Here is a 15,822-nt window from a genome sequence, read left to right on the forward strand (position 1 = left end):
ACTTACTATGATAGATCTTAGATATGCATTAAAGTAATTAATTAAGAATGCATTTTGATGTTAAACAGAGATAGTCTTCATCAACTATAAAAATATAAAATATTGTTTTTCAATAACAAAGTATGAAAAAGTAAAAAAATAAAATAGTAATCTTTGGAAATACTTTATTTCTTGTCTTTCATAACAATACCAGTGAAAATACACCAAATACATATTTGTCAAACAAGCCATAAGGCTGTATTTAAAAATATTGGACTGTGAGGTTAAGTTCACTTGAAAAGCTCCAGCAGAAAAAAGAATTAAGTCATCTGTCAACTGTAATAATATACAATATAAAGTATAATCGTAAAATAAAAAACTGTATTTTTCTGTTACATACTATAATGCATCTTTGCAGTAATATAAAGTAACACAACAGTTATATAATACACTCAATCAAGTAGTGATCCATAGGCAGCCTCCTCTGGGGAAAAACAAAATGTCATAGACTGACACGGCACCACAGAATAAGTGAATATTGAGAAATGCAATCAAGAATGAGTTTTTACATTAAGGCCTAAATGTGATGATAGAGGAATTGTCATGAGGTCACCAAAGTCATCATGTGCTTACAAGATTTCATGGCAATCTACCCAATTAGACAATATTCAATTTTACATTCTGGTCTAATGATTGTGCTACAGGGAATGTCATAAGGTCAACATGACGTGATTCATTGCTCAGAAAATTACAGAAATCGGTTCATAACATTTGTTGTGTGCAGGTCAAGAGTTTGGCAACGTTGGTGGCAACGTTGGTGCAAAAGGAAAGGTTACAGGGTCACCACAATCAAGGGGAGTCTCTCTTTTAGAAGAGTGTACACTACCCAAATATCATGAGCACAGTAATTACATCTGGTAATATCATACATGCAAAGTTGACATTTTTGGCTAAGATTGGTGGCCCTATAATGAGATGTTTGTGCATTTTCAATGAACTCTGCAATGTGCTTACTAAATTGCTTGGAAAATCTAAAGACACAGTTTGAATTTTCAACAAGATTTTGATGTGGTTAATTAATCAGCATTCTAAAAATACACAGATATAGGGCAAGTCCATTTCCTTCCACATAGTCCTTCGTGCAGCTTCCATCTGGGGAAATAAAGAATTAGGATAAGAGGGTGAATTTCAACTGTTTTAGAATAAGTAAGGTGTGTAAAAATAAATTATTAAGAATAACAGCAACAGGGGGTTATTCCAAAAACAAACAAACAAACATACATAATAATAAATAAATGACCTAAATTGTGTTTTCCTCTTCATCCTCACTGGTGTCTGGACTACTGAGGTCACTTTGATCTTCCTCTTCAACATGTAGAAGGACAGAGGCCTCAGGACCTAAGGCAGTCTTGTACTGTTGGAGGACCATTTGGAACCTTTCTGACACCTCTGACAGTCTTCTTCTTAAGAGACAGCAAAATCCCTCATTTCCCTGGTCTACGTCTCAAAATACAAACGAGATTACATTAAAGACAAACTATATTAAGACTGTTTCTTAAGGCAAAAGAACTTAAATGGAGTAAAAAGATATCACCTATTCAAATCTACATAGCAGGATGATTGGCATTTTTACGTATATCGCTGACATGGGACCAGGCTAGCTTCTGTATAAAACAACTTAAGGCAACATGGCTCACTGAGGTGACTTTATGGAGGGAGGCCCAAAGCAGCATATATATATGATATCTGATAGCTGTTTTAAGTTAACAGTTTTCTTCTTCACTACAGTTGTGCTGAAATAAGACATTTTGTTACTTGCTGACCAGCAAGGTTTTCTATGTTGACTGGAGGAGATGATAATAATAAGATTAATCTTGATGTTATTCTAACCACGTGTAACACATCAGGACACAAATTTCAATGTTCAAATTACTTTGTTAATTTATGCTTTCAAGTAACAGAAATACTACAACAAATCTGCACATCTTTCAAGCAAATGTGAATCTTTATAGCCTTACTGACTTGTTAACATAGCTACAGTAACAACTTTAATCCCCATTTTATGTACGTGTTAAAGGACCTCGGCAAAGAGAGCAATAACCGTTCTACTCCATCAAGTTCTGTGACTGATGTGTTTTTTTTTGTGTGTGTGTTAGATGGACAGGGTTTTAATTAAACTTACCCTCTTCAGCCAACTTGTTCTTGAGAACCATTGCCAAGCTCTGCAACCATGTGCAGTGTTGTGCCATCTCCAAAACCAAAACTCTTGTTTCCTCATGCAGTCGCCTTGTTAACATCACTTGGTCGTGCACTCGTTTCTTGATTGAAATGTTTGCTAAGAATCAATAACAGTTATATGTATACATGAGACAATCTTGCATAATCACTACAAACATTTACTTTTTTATCAAATTGATACATAAGAAAACTGAAAATACACCAATAAACTAAATTAATATTACAATACTCAATATGTAACATGCATGCCTTAGTTCAGTATACTCTATAAAGCAGAACTGAAAATAAATTCCTGTGAAGCATCTAAAAACAGACATACCACTGCCATGAACCTCCCACGGCCAAATTTGAGACACAGTATTCTCTCCAGTTAGGGAATGCTCCACCACAGCTATGTCAATGGTTGTTGCCGATTCTAGTACAAGATCATTGTATTTCTGTATCTCCTGAAGAAGGAGTTTTTTGTCTTCTGCCAGCTTCCTTCGAAGGCGATGGCGAAACTTGCTGCTGTCTAGAAAGACATGAAGTACAGAGGCAGAGGTTTTTGACAGCACTCTTAAGCAAGAAAGATATTATAGCACCAAAAACTTACAAAAAAAAAAAGTTGTTGAAGTACGTGAAAATTATAATGTAGACTGACATGGGAAACAAAGGTCCAGTGTGTAAAATTTTGGGGGGAATCTATTTGCAGGAATAACACACACACACACTTTTCATGATTGCCTGAAAATAATAATTGTGCATTAATTACTTTAGAATGGGCAGTTTTTTTTTTTATCTAAATACATTCCCCTTTCATGGAGGCCGCTATGTTGCACCTCCATGTTCCTACAGTAGCCCACAACGGACAAACAAACACTGGGTTTAGATATTACCTCACACATTTTCTTGTCGGCTACTGTAGCTTGGAAAGATAAGAGGTGAGGGAAGCTGGTTGCAATCATCAAATCTCAATGATCGATACCACTAAATCCTACAGACTTATCATTTAAAGAACAGAATTCAATGATTGAGCTGAACTGTGCTACTACATTATTTGCTAATTCCATGTTGGTGGAGTAGGATGCATACAGTAGCTTGAATTTATCAGCCTATTATATTGTAGAGTTATACCATTCTGACGGTAGAGGGTTCGCTTCCGGTGCCTCACACTAAGGTAGAGCCCCTCAATTGACTGCTGAATTTCTTTGTGTGTTGTGCCTTGACTGACACGAGATGTACCAGGTGTCTCTGTAGAAGAAATAGTGAGAGCAAATTCACTGTTAAAACAACACAGAACCGTTTCTCTGTTTGAATTTTATGTTAAACCTTTTAATCAAACTTATTTAAAGTTAGTATGTGCACTTCCTGCAAGGAACTGGAATATTCTAATAAACCTGACATAAATGTGGCATCACATTAGATGATGATCCGCCTACTATTTTTTCTGCTCTTTAATATCAAACATAAAATGTAGATGGTAGAAAGGAATGTTTGTTGTTTCTTTTATCTGGTCATGCTTACCACCAGCTGCCCATTCCTGGACACACAAAACAATTAATAAGAGACTTACCTTCACATATCTTGTGGAAAGTGCCTGATGTAAAGAGAGATTTTTTTTCTCGTTCCACCCCATTGCATGCAATGTAAGCATGTCCACCCGTGCTGTTTAAAGCAAATAATGAGGTTATGATGATCAATCTAAAAAAAAAGTATACACGAATTTTGCAAACTCCGATCACCTGCTTTTGACATGTATTTGGTCGTCAGGGCACAACGTGAAAGGTAACTGTTCACTTGCTCCACCTCCTCACCAGCGGTTGTCCCTGCTCCTTCCTGGTTCCTGCCACTCCAATTAATCTGTTAGTAAAGGGTGAAAGAAACTAAATTAAATTAAATTAAATTTATATAGGACAATATCACAAAACACAATCTGCATCAAAGGGCATTACAATCCATGCAAGAAATGGTATTAATGTGCTTGTTAATATTACAAATGTACATATGATGCTAAAATATTATACACACCTCACACTTAGTAGCATGGGCTCGAGCATGCATTACACTGAGAAAGGGTTTCATAGTGGTCAGCTCCTGAAGAGCAGGAAGGACACTAGCAACTTTCTCCAGGTATGGCCAGTATTTGCATGCCACATCCATTGCGAAGAATTGTGCCTTGGCTGGCATGAGCTCCTTTTGAAGGTACAGAGGGTAGGCAAATATCTCTCCCCTGTACATATTAAGGGCTTTCAAAAGGAACCCATGACGACACACAGCAACCTCCATCCCCTCTTCGTCCAATTTTGAAGCCCTCCTTGAAGATTCCCTCGCTGCTGTCCATTGGGAGTCCCCACATGTGCCTCTTCCCTGTGTCTATGACACACAAAACAAACATGACAAATCAAATAAAAGCAAAGATGTCATTCAATATATGGCATTTATTCTCTCAATTTGATTTTGGAATTGGTAGGCAGAAGTAATTGAAGTTGGGGTTACGGTTATTATTGTAAAAACTATTTTGTCAACTTGCATTTTTCACTGCTTTCTGTATGGTGTCGACAAATCTAGACACCACACTGTCTTCAGCCACAAAGAGCCCCTCAAAAAAGCCAGGATCATCAGAGCTAAGGAAGAAAGAAAAATAAAAAATCCATTCAAGAAATATATGAAGGAAGAAAATAAATCAATAAAAAGACTGGAAGAAAGATCACCTTCCGTTTCGGCGAAAGCGATATAGCTTTCTATTTCCATCTGCTGAAACAGCCAACATTTCTGGTGTGCAGGCTGGGCAGGTGAAAGGAGCACCACAGCAGAGCTGGTCTTCCTCAAATGATGCATACGAAAGCTCTAAAAAGCTGCGCTGCAGTGCATCGCCGTTGATAGGTCCAGACTGGAAAATATATAGAATGAAATATTATTTGTGATGTGGTCTTATAGATTATTTTTTTTTATTTTTTTTTATAAAATGGTAATAACATTTACACTTACTCTTCCTCCACACTTAGTCCGATGCTCCAGCAGCTTTGCGAAGGCTTGTCTGGAGAATCCCGGAGATATGATCTTGAGTTCCTGAAGGGAGCTCAAGAGGTCCAGGGTATAAAGTGTGGAATTGGTGATGGAGGCTGGCCAATATCCACTTCTTAGGAGGTCTTTAAAGTCAGGGGTCCATTGCTGCTGGCATGTTTGACATTCATACAGTGGCTGATGCAAGTCAAAACGCCCTTGGAACAAAAAATTTATTAAAAATATAATACACATTTACCACATACTTAATTTTACAACACTTAGTTAATTCTGCACATTGTGAATGGTTGAGAGATATTGCACAAGTTCCTATAATCCCACATTATATTATTATTATAATTTTATAATATATACATATTTTCTAATTCACTAAATTCCACACTGCTGTGGCGATTGGACATCATGCTGGAAAGATGGTTATATGTTTTTTCTTTGTGAAGGACAAAAATAAAATAAAAATCTGTCTTTGTTTCAGTTAATAACAATATCATGTGCTATTCCATATGTTTTGACACTTCTGCAATTGTAAGCACAATGCCACAGCACACTAGTGTGAAAAACATCAAATCTACAAATAAAAATTGTAATATATATATATATATATATATATATATATATTTTTTTTTTTTTTACCATTGATGGTAATTAAAATCACTGGTTTGCCTGGTAAGACAGTGAAGTTTGTGCCTCCACAGGAGCAGTCTGGCATCTTCACAGTTGGCAAAATGCAAGCTGGCAAAAAGAAGGAAAACCAATAATTTAGATTATCTGTAACTGTCTGCAGACACACATTGAACAGCAAAATTAAAGCTTTCGTGAGAACGTACCTTGCTCATGGGTGCAAAATCCAGCTTCCCCTTTGATGATGCATGTGGTTGGAGGAATGGCTTCAAAAAAACCACGAATCACGCATTCCCTGTTGTGGAGTGGCTGTTTTTTGTGATGCAATACATCACAGTCCCCACAGAACCACTCCTCAGGAAGACACTCTCTGCACCTAGGGAGAAAAGAAAACAATATTATAATATAATACATTATTTCAGGTGAATAACTCATATAAAGTACTGTACAGTATATTTAAGCTACTTCACTTTTACTAGGTTTGATTTTATTGTATAGGATTGAATAGTGCCTCAATGTTTAGCACTGTCACCTCACAGCAAGAAGGTCCTAGATTTACTTTTCTCATTAATGTGTTTTTCATCTGGGTATCTAAGTCTTCTCCCATCCCAAAAGACATGTCACCTACCCTGGGCAATTAAAGTTTGGTATTAATGAAAACCAACCTAATAACAGCAGGCTTGTTGCAAAGGCCACACAGGGGATGACCAACAGCCTCTTTTGAAATAAGGCATTTTAGGTGGTATGGTCTTGCTTCTTTCCAGCGCTCTGAGGCTTTCTGTTGCCGAAAAGACCATGATGATGCAGAGCTACTTTGAGGCTGACCAGCAGAAGGACATGACGCCAAAATGTCAGAGAGCCTCTCCATATTTTTTTCTGTAAAGAAAATACAAAAATAAAGCGGTAAGGGATAATTTACTGTAGATAAGAAACAATTAAAAGTCAACTGATCAGTATTAGAATTAACATTTTTTTTATTTACTGTACTTGCATAAATTAATCACTGTGAATTACCAAATTCCTCTTGAGGATTTAGTTTAGTTGAGGTTGCAGTAAAAGGAACCTCAACACTGGATGAAAGGGAGCACTCAAACGTGGGATATGTGGCTGTAAAACAAGACATAGAAGAATAAGAACAAGTTAGGCTATCACACTCCATTCTTGTTCTTCTTTTCAACCTATATACTAAACAATTTATGAAATCAGACATATGTTTGTTAAGTACTTGGCAGTGTCTTCTACAATAGTGTCACTGAAAGGTTTATCTACTTTTTAATGTCTTTTTAGATATTTGAATTTTTTAACTCTCAATAAACAATTACATTGTTCTAATTTGAGTTGGTCATAGTAAATTCCTACAAATGTCAAATAATTAAAATATAACCTGTAGCGGAGGCATGGCGTCGCCCTCCTCGCCTTCCCCTCGGCTTACCACGTCCTACAGAGTCCCTTTTAGAGGTGTGTGGAGGGTCTCGTACACGTTTTCTCTCATCAGCTGCTCTCTGTGTATTGGAGTGAATATTTCTTGTAAGACTGATGTTTTTAAAAGGACTGTAACCAAAAGGCAGGTAACTAGTGAAAGGAAAACACAACATAGTGTGTTAGTAAGGTGTTGAACAGCTTAAATGAGCCTTGGAATAGATTCTCCAAGTCTCTGTGGGGAATGGAACTGCATATACTATTATTATTATTATATTCCCTTATTAACAGAGCATGGTAGGATGCATCATGCAATATACCTGTATTAAATCTTCTGCACTCATCATTCTTACACATTCCTCATCATGTTTTACTTTAATTTGTTATGTTCAAGTATAAAATGATTGAGGTGTACAAAAACTCTAACCTTGGCTTCAGCTAAAATGTGTTCATGTTTCAGCTCCAGAGCCATGCGTCTCCCCTCTTTGTAGTGGGGATCCTTTGAATCAAGTTTATGCTTGGTGGCCATTGCAATGCAGTCAGATACAGACAGACAGACAGACAGACAGACAGACTGACAAAGATGGGTAAGACAGGTAGACAAAGACAGACCGGGAGAAAAGAAAGAGCAATAGATGTGAGACAGATAAAGTTTGAAGAGATGGACAGAAATATAGATATTAAGAACAGAGAGGATGTAAGATATAGAAAATAAAGAGATAGAGGTTGGCTCTTAAAAGTGCCGTTGGGTTTTAAAAATCAGGTGTAGCTATAGGACAGGTGATGAGTTTGACAGGATCTGCAAGGAGAACAACAGAAAATGTTAATTATGTAGTATTATGTTGATATAATCATTTAAAAAGTGTACCCTAATAGTGAGTGATTCTCATTTTATAATAAATACTTAAGATAAATGGATACATATTCACGTTGTTCCTATTTCCTTTGCGACGGTGAAAAGGCGCGTAATAAAAAAAGGCGCGTAATTTGTAAAGCCCCTAACATGTGTCTGGAGTTCGTCATCCAAGATTTAAAGGCAGCGTTATGTGCTGTATAACGTTAGATCAAGTTATAATATTTTTATTACTGACACATTACAGTGACGTTGTGTGTGAACCACGATGATCGAAATAAAATGACATCATCTAGATAACTGGAATTGTTATCTTATGTTAAAGTTGGCTAGCCATTTAGCAAGCCTAATTTCACAGGTTTCTTTTCTGATAATGAGGAAACCATGGACGGGCTTTAATTCGTTGCCCTAACGTGTAAACAATGTGAATCTATAATGGCAAAGAAAGACAACAATTTGTATAGCATTTAAGCAAAACTTAATCGTTACGTCATATGAATCTAGGAGCCTCATAACTTAACTTACCTGGAAAGTGGTTTGAGCGCAATGAGAAATCACCAAAGAAATCACCCAATTGCAAAGCGGGCTGGCTCCGTCTCCATAGCAACGGAAGCTGATGATCATGGGTAATGCTGGAAACAAATAAAACTGATGGCCATAACATAGTATTGTTGAATTATCAAGCACAATTTTGCGTTTGTGTTGAAAAAAGATGAGGATATCATTAAAAGAGGATCGGCGGCGCGTCCGCAGTTTCATCTGTCGTCTTCAGCATTGTAACGGTCGATAAGGCTCATGGGAAATGTAGTTAGGCTACTCTAAGATTTGACACATTAAACCGATGGAAACCCGGTATTTCTATAAAGAAACCAGCGATAGCCGTAACTCAAGCTCTGCAGTCGCATCCAGGAAAAATATATTTATTATATTTTGACTGTTAGGAGCACTGACGATGGTTTACAATGTTGAGTAACCTACAGATTATAAAGCAATAAAAGGATTAAAATCTCTTTAATAAATGTAGATTAATGTAGCCCTTAAAGTTTGCAAAATGAATATCAAATGAGAAAAAAAAACAACAATAATGTACGTTACTCTCAAAAGAAAAACGAGGTGCATCAAATAGATTAGATTGAAAGACGTCCCCATGGACACGAATAAATATATTCATTTTGAGTGGCCTATCGAATATAAAGCAATACAAAAAGGCTTAAAATCTCCTGATTAAATGTTGGGTAGTGTAGCCCTTAAAGTTTGCTAAATTAATAACAATTGAGAAAAAAAACAATACTGTGCTCTCGAAAGAAAAACGAGGTGCAGCCGCGAAAAAAAACGTCCCATTGAAATACATTAGATTGAAGGTCGTTCTGTATGACACGAAAAAAAAAGGGAAATTCGTGTCCATAAAGACGATTCAATAGATTAAATTTCGTGTCCTCAATGACGAACTGCCGTGAGACTGGGTTGAGATTGTCGTGACAGCGCACGCACGTGCATACCAGACACACTGGGAAGGAACTTTTAGATGCACGCTTTCCAATTCGAAAAATGGAGAAAGAGATTCTGAGGCACCGCCATCATCAATTAAAAAAGAGAAGGTGTGTCCTGTTTCAAACTGTTTTTTTTCTTCTTCATGCGCCTGCCTTTACTAACATGCAAGTTCACCATCCTTTCTCCCCCTTCTCGTTTCGTGACCCTCTGGAGTTGTGAGTTTAGACTGTTCCTGTGGTATTGAGCAACTACAATTCATTTTAATCCTATAATTTTATTTTATAATTTATTTAAAGTGAATCAATTGTAATGAAAAATAAATTAAATTAAATAGCTAAAGTAAATCGTAAGTGGAAGTGGATTTGTCGATTCTGTCATGAGCATACATCAGCAATTACACATGTTTAGGGGAAAAGGGCATTATTAATATACCATGTAAGGTGGTATGTGCTAGAAATGGGTAAACCACTATCAGTGAGTCTGCCAATGGGGTGGGGGCACCACCGCGCAAGGCAGTGTCCCACATTGTCCCTCAGAAACATACCCCCTGTCCCCCCTTGGGCTTATTAGCAGGTGGTCACCCTAACTGAAACATTTTCCAGAGATTGCATTCTATGGTCAGCTATTGAATGAAATCAAAGGTTTCCTTCAATACTGGAGGATACTATAATTTTATAGCATAAATGATTCCAAATAGCAAGCATATGTCTTGGGGAGGATTTTCCAGATAATCCAATACAACTGTACCTTCCAAAATTATAGCAGTAGATGTGGCATCAAATGCAGTGTGTTAGGTATGGCTCTAGAGTCCTCAGCTCAGGAATCACATCTCTTCTTCATCATAGTCCTAGAAACAGGAGAACAATATGACTAAAATAAGTGCATTTTAAGAGTACATATCCAGGTAAAAAAAATGCTAACAAATGAATATCCGTGTATTATATTAAGATACAAGAGAGATGAAAAAAAGGAAAAAGAAAATACATTCAATCTGGTGTACAAATAGACAAAACAAACCGAAAGGTATGACAGCTATATTATTATCTATTACGAAATTGCTGCATTGACACTAGAAAATTTTTTTTTTTTTTTTTTTTATCAGCATTTTGGTTAAACGCTGAAATATATATTCTCTTTTGTGTGATTTCTTAAGACTGACCAAAAAACCATGATCAAGAGAGTCCCCTCATAGCACATATCTTAAAGGGAAACTCCACCCCGAAATGAAAATGTTGTCATTAATCACTTACCACCATGTTGTTCCAAACCTGTTCCAAACCTGTCTTCGGAACACAATTAAATATATTTTGGATGAAAACCAGAAGGCTTGTGACTGTCCCATAGACTGCCAAGTAAAATACACTATCAAGGTCCAGGAAAGTATAAAAAGCATTGTCAGAATAGTCCATCTGTCATCAGTGGCTCAACCGTAACATTATGAAGTGAAGAGAACACTTTTTGTATGCAAAGAAAACTAAAATAATGACTTTATTTAACAAGTCGTCTCCTCTGTCTCTCCCTACATCACTGTCTGTGATTGGATCTGGTGTCTTCTGTATTTATATATTTTTTTTTATTATTATTGTGAAAAGGGGTCTTTAGTTTTTTTTTTTTATGTTCTTCACACACACACACACACACACACACACACACACACACACACACACACACACACACACACAGAAACTTTGGTCTGAGAATATTCACTTCCCTGTGATTTGCTGGTAAACCATGCTGCAAAATGCAAACAACCTTAAAACTGTGATGGAAAGAAGATGGGAAGAAGCCTTTTTGTCTTTGTTCAAACATAATTCACACAAAATAATTACTATATTTGCACAAATTAATGTTTGAAAATCTAAATTTTTTACTTATACTCAGTATCACAGTACTTACAAGGTATAATAATACAGCAGAAACATACTAATAAAAAGTGTGCGTCTGTTTTTTTTGATTAGGGTGTTTTTATCATCAAGCCCAAACAGTAAGTGTTTAAAGTAAATGATCAAAACATATGCAGATAAATAATCAAGATTGCTCAATACTCATCACAAGGACATCAAATCTGAGGTCACTGGGTCATACAACATTTCAAATGTATGGCCAAACAAATATCTACAGTAAATTAGCACGAGGTAATAGCACACTTCCTAGGTCAACTTAATAACACCAGACTTTTTTTTTTCAGAAATACAAAATAACACGTTTTGATTTGGACTTTGACAGTGAGCTTGACACACATAAGTGGAATGTTGTTAATTTTTATACTCCTAATCTCTATAATAATGAGGTTACTTCCTTGTGTCCAAGCTTGGTTCAAACGTATCAACATGCTGCCACAAAACCTAAACTGGATCTCCTGTAAGTCAGTTTATTTAATTTGTATATATAATTGACTTGCAATGAGAATTTGACATATTTGAAAATGTTATATACAAATGTTTAAAATGTTTCTCTTTGATTTTGCAGTGATAATTCTACTGTGTCGACAAGGTAAGGCCTTATGTAGTTGTTTTGCTAAACAATTTTAGCATATATGAAACACATTTAAATCCAAAACAATCCCTAAAACATTGCTTTTTAATAAGTAGCTGTACTTTTTGTCATCCTAAACAGTTTTCTTTCTCCAGGTGTTGACACAAAAAGATATTTCTCGTGTGAAGGTGGCTCTGTTCCACTCAGCTGTGGTGAGTAATCAACATTCACACAGACTGTCAAAATTCACAGCGATTTTTATGATAAGTTGTTTCATGTGTCAGATTGGGGATACATAAAGGTGATTACAGCCAACTATGGGCGAACCGATCACACAACATGCTCCACTGGAAGATCACTTCATCAGCTCTCAAACGTCGACTGCTTCCAAGAGACATCCGTCCATGTGATGTCCAAACGGTAATCACTTCTTTAAGAGCAACTGAAACAACAGTACATGTATTAAACAGCAGTTCTTCTCAAAACCGTATTGTGTGTGTTCATATACAGATGTGATGGAAGAAAGAGCTGTTCTGTTCCTGCAGTGAACTCTGTTTTCTATGACCCTTGTGTTGGGACTTATAAATACCTGGATGTCTCCTATTTGTGTCTCCCATTTAGTAAGTCAATAATTGATACACACTATCGTTTAAATATTGGGGTGGGATTAATATTTTTGATGGGTAAGATGTTTTTGATAGAAGTCTCTTTTGCTCTCCAAGGCTTTTGTTACAGAAAAATGGTGATATTGTGAAAATCCACAATTTAGTCCTGTGATGGCTTTCCTTCAGAAATCATTGTAATATGCTTATTCGCTGCTCACAAAACATTTCTTATAACTATTAATGTAAAAACGTTGTTCTGCTTAATATTTTTGTGGAAATTATTTTGGAATGAATGTGTACTGGCTAAATAAAGTACTAAACTATACATTATTAAATTTCTTTTGTTTCTCCAACATAATTCTAGGAAAAAGTGTCACATGTGAAGGCAAGCGAACTCTCATTGACTGTGGTAAGATACATGTGTTCATTTCTGTTATCAATCCAGACAAATTTGGGCATAGCAATCATGTTTTCTTTGGGCCTGCTTTCCTTCCACAAGTGCTTTATGAAGCTTTAGTGCATTGTCGGCACACAATTCACTTAAAAAAAAATTTTTCTTCCTGTGTTTACCTATCTCTGCCAAAACAGGACATGACCTAAATGTCTGCTAATAAACCTTAATGTCACACACCCATTTTTTTATGTGTCTAAAGGTAATGGTGTGATTTGGATACATCATGCGAATTACGGACGACGGGATCTTGTAACCTGTCCTCATAAATTAGCAACATCACCAGACTGTTACTCTCCTCAGACCCGCAGCCTGCGTTCCAGGTACTACAGATACACAAATATTAAACTTCAAACTTATCCATTTTTGAACCAGTACACCAAATAATAAGGGATAATGTACATTAAGCTCATCATTATACCACTAATTAAAACAGCTACTTAAATATACATAATAAAATGATTGATTTGTGATTAGACATTTAATTATGAGAAAAAAAAAATACTGTAGAGTGATAAAAGATAAACAATCGGTACAATTGAGCAATATCAGCACAATAAATAATAAAACATCAGCATAAAGTAAACACGTAATTAAAATCTGTCTTTTACCTTATCAGCTGCAATGGGAAGAATTATTGTCAATTAAATGCCTCAAAGACTTCATTGCTCTCTGATCCATGTCCGGATGTCCATAAATACTTAGAAGTGATGTACAGCTGTATATAATATTGTGAGTATCCTGCTAAATAAATCTTTTATATATGCTTTATATGTATTTTCTAAATGAAAACATGTCAAATCGTCCCCTTGGAATTATAAGGTTCTATCCGACATTTTTGTCAAAATTGAGTTATTCACATATTCTTATTCTGTGACAATTTATTTACATTATGTGATGATTTATTTTAAGTTGTGTACATTTTGGGATTTTTTATTGAAAAAACAAAAAGGTTCTATCTACAGAAGTCTATGAAACACAAAAACTTTGAAGCTCAATATCTCAAAACTACTCAGAACGCAGATAGAACCTTATAATTCCAAGGGGACGAAATGCTGCAAGAGAGTTGACTTTCTTGATAGAGCTGTTTAGGTTTTTGTAAAGATGTGATGCATGAAAAAAAAAAAACAGATCAATGCAAACAAGATTGAAATGATATCACCTACTGTATTCAGATGCTATAGTTTCAGCTAATTCTCCAATGTAAGAGTTTGACCACAACATATAAACAAGCATGCCATCTAGTGGTACTTTATGGTACTGTAACAAGTTATCACCTGTCTAACTTCACTCAAAGATGCTGTGTAATATTTACAACGATCTATTTACATAAATGCAATATAATATACATAACTTTGTTTTCAGATGTGTATGAAGACAGTTCTTAATGAACCGTTATGTTTATATTACCTTAGCTTAGATTGAGCAATTTCTATCTACATAAAACGTGGGTCCCTCACATGGAAGCCGCCATCATGTTTGTACATTAGCCCTAACGGGACAAACTGCTCTCTACAGAGCGCGTTTCGTCGCTTTGTTGTTCTTGCGAATAAAACACTGACACAATGATGAACAAGTACATTAACATGTGTTATAACATCAATTTATTGAATAATTAGGCAAATATAATTCCTTGATTTACTTTTGTAAAGAAATCTCATTGCTGTCTGCTGTATTTAGCTACGATATCTTTACCTGTGTCGGCCACCGTAGCTCCTGTAAAGGGAGGTGTGAGCGGGGGACTGAGCCGGTGGTTGCAATTCGCAACCTCACCGCTAGATGCCGCTAAAATTTACACACTGCACCTTAAAGGACTTGTCACTTTTAGTTTTTACCTGTAAAGTTTGTTGCATAACTTTATCAAGTGTTGTAAATAATTGTAGAAGAATGGTAATTTTTTACATTGTACATTTTTAATAAAATGTTTTGAAATTGTTATCTTGCTGACTCAATATTTGGACACCATGAAATGACTTCTGTGTTCCAGCGTCGTCATCTGTCCTTCATTGTAACCGATTTCAAATGGTGCTAGAAACCCCAAAAGACTCTGAACACCAAAAGAAATCGGTCAACCTTGGTTACAGGACATGTCTTGAAGTCGATCATAAGCTGTGTTTAGTATGAATGTTGTCAGTTTGTCCAGTTATAAAGTGCTGCATTTCCCACCCCAAGAACACTGATTTCAAATGGTGCTAGATTCATTTCATCAGCACTCTAAGACACCACTTGAAACCAGCTTCCAGGAGGAGACACGGGCAACCTTTGACGTCAGAAACACAACTCAGCGTCACTCCTCGGATGGCAGGGCTTTAGACAAAAGGATAGAAAACACAATATTAGGTCACATATTGTTTTCATTTTGACCTCAGGCAGTACACAGTGCAGAAATCAATGTTGAATGAAACGTCTTCCACTTCTGCATTAATATACCACACTGCTGGGAAATACAGCTTTGGGATTTAGCAGAGCTGTCACTGGATCATGAGGCTGGAAACCAAAACAACAAAATGCTAAGGTTTTCTGAGCGCTAAATGCTATGTTTTAATCCTCTGAAGCTGGAGGAAAATAATATCCTGACAATGCTGACTGGCCGAAGACGCCACAAGAACAAGCTCTTCACTAGCGACTATCCTGCTAAGGAGCATTAAAAAAGGCAAAGGTTTTAAGAACCTTAAATTTAAATGAAA

The 15,822-nt window shown here is 36.2% G+C and overlaps 2 protein-coding genes and 1 long non-coding RNA gene across 3 annotated transcripts; 1 reads left to right on the top strand and 2 right to left on the bottom strand.

Moving 5' to 3' along the window:
- Positions 1-267: 267 nt before the first annotated feature.
- Positions 268-2,379, bottom strand: LOC128011888 (uncharacterized). Its single transcript, XR_008182665.1, has 3 exons — positions 2,162-2,379; positions 1,280-1,476; positions 268-1,131 (listed from the first exon to the last, which is right to left on the bottom strand). It is a non-coding gene; the product is annotated as an uncharacterized LOC128011888 (long non-coding RNA).
- A 1,255-nt stretch (positions 2,380-3,634) lies between these two features.
- On the bottom strand, positions 3,635-8,156 carry LOC128011674 (uncharacterized). Its single transcript, XM_052594348.1, has 12 exons — positions 7,688-8,156; positions 7,226-7,343; positions 6,856-6,948; positions 6,507-6,717; positions 6,048-6,217; positions 5,854-5,952; positions 5,185-5,417; positions 4,908-5,086; positions 4,727-4,820; positions 4,225-4,569; positions 3,939-4,056; positions 3,635-3,861 (listed from the first exon to the last, which is right to left on the bottom strand). The coding sequence occupies exons 1-12, from the start codon at positions 7,787-7,789 to the stop codon at positions 3,635-3,637; spliced, it is 1,989 nt and encodes a 662-aa protein (XP_052450308.1). The 5' UTR covers positions 7,790-8,156.
- Positions 8,157-11,889: 3,733 nt separating this feature from the next.
- LOC128011676 (L-rhamnose-binding lectin CSL3-like) lies at positions 11,890-13,863 on the top strand. Its single transcript, XM_052594352.1, has 7 exons — positions 11,890-11,965; positions 12,074-12,097; positions 12,235-12,291; positions 12,364-12,499; positions 12,590-12,699; positions 13,338-13,458; positions 13,755-13,863. Exons 1-7 carry the CDS (start codon positions 11,890-11,892, stop codon positions 13,861-13,863), a joined length of 633 nt encoding a protein of 210 aa, XP_052450312.1.
- The last annotated feature ends 1,959 nt before the right edge of the window (positions 13,864-15,822 follow it).

This window comes from Carassius gibelio, chromosome B23, assembly GCF_023724105.1.
Source record: "Carassius gibelio isolate Cgi1373 ecotype wild population from Czech Republic chromosome B23, carGib1.2-hapl.c, whole genome shotgun sequence".
Classification (NCBI taxonomy): domain Eukaryota; kingdom Metazoa; phylum Chordata; class Actinopteri; order Cypriniformes; family Cyprinidae; genus Carassius; species Carassius gibelio.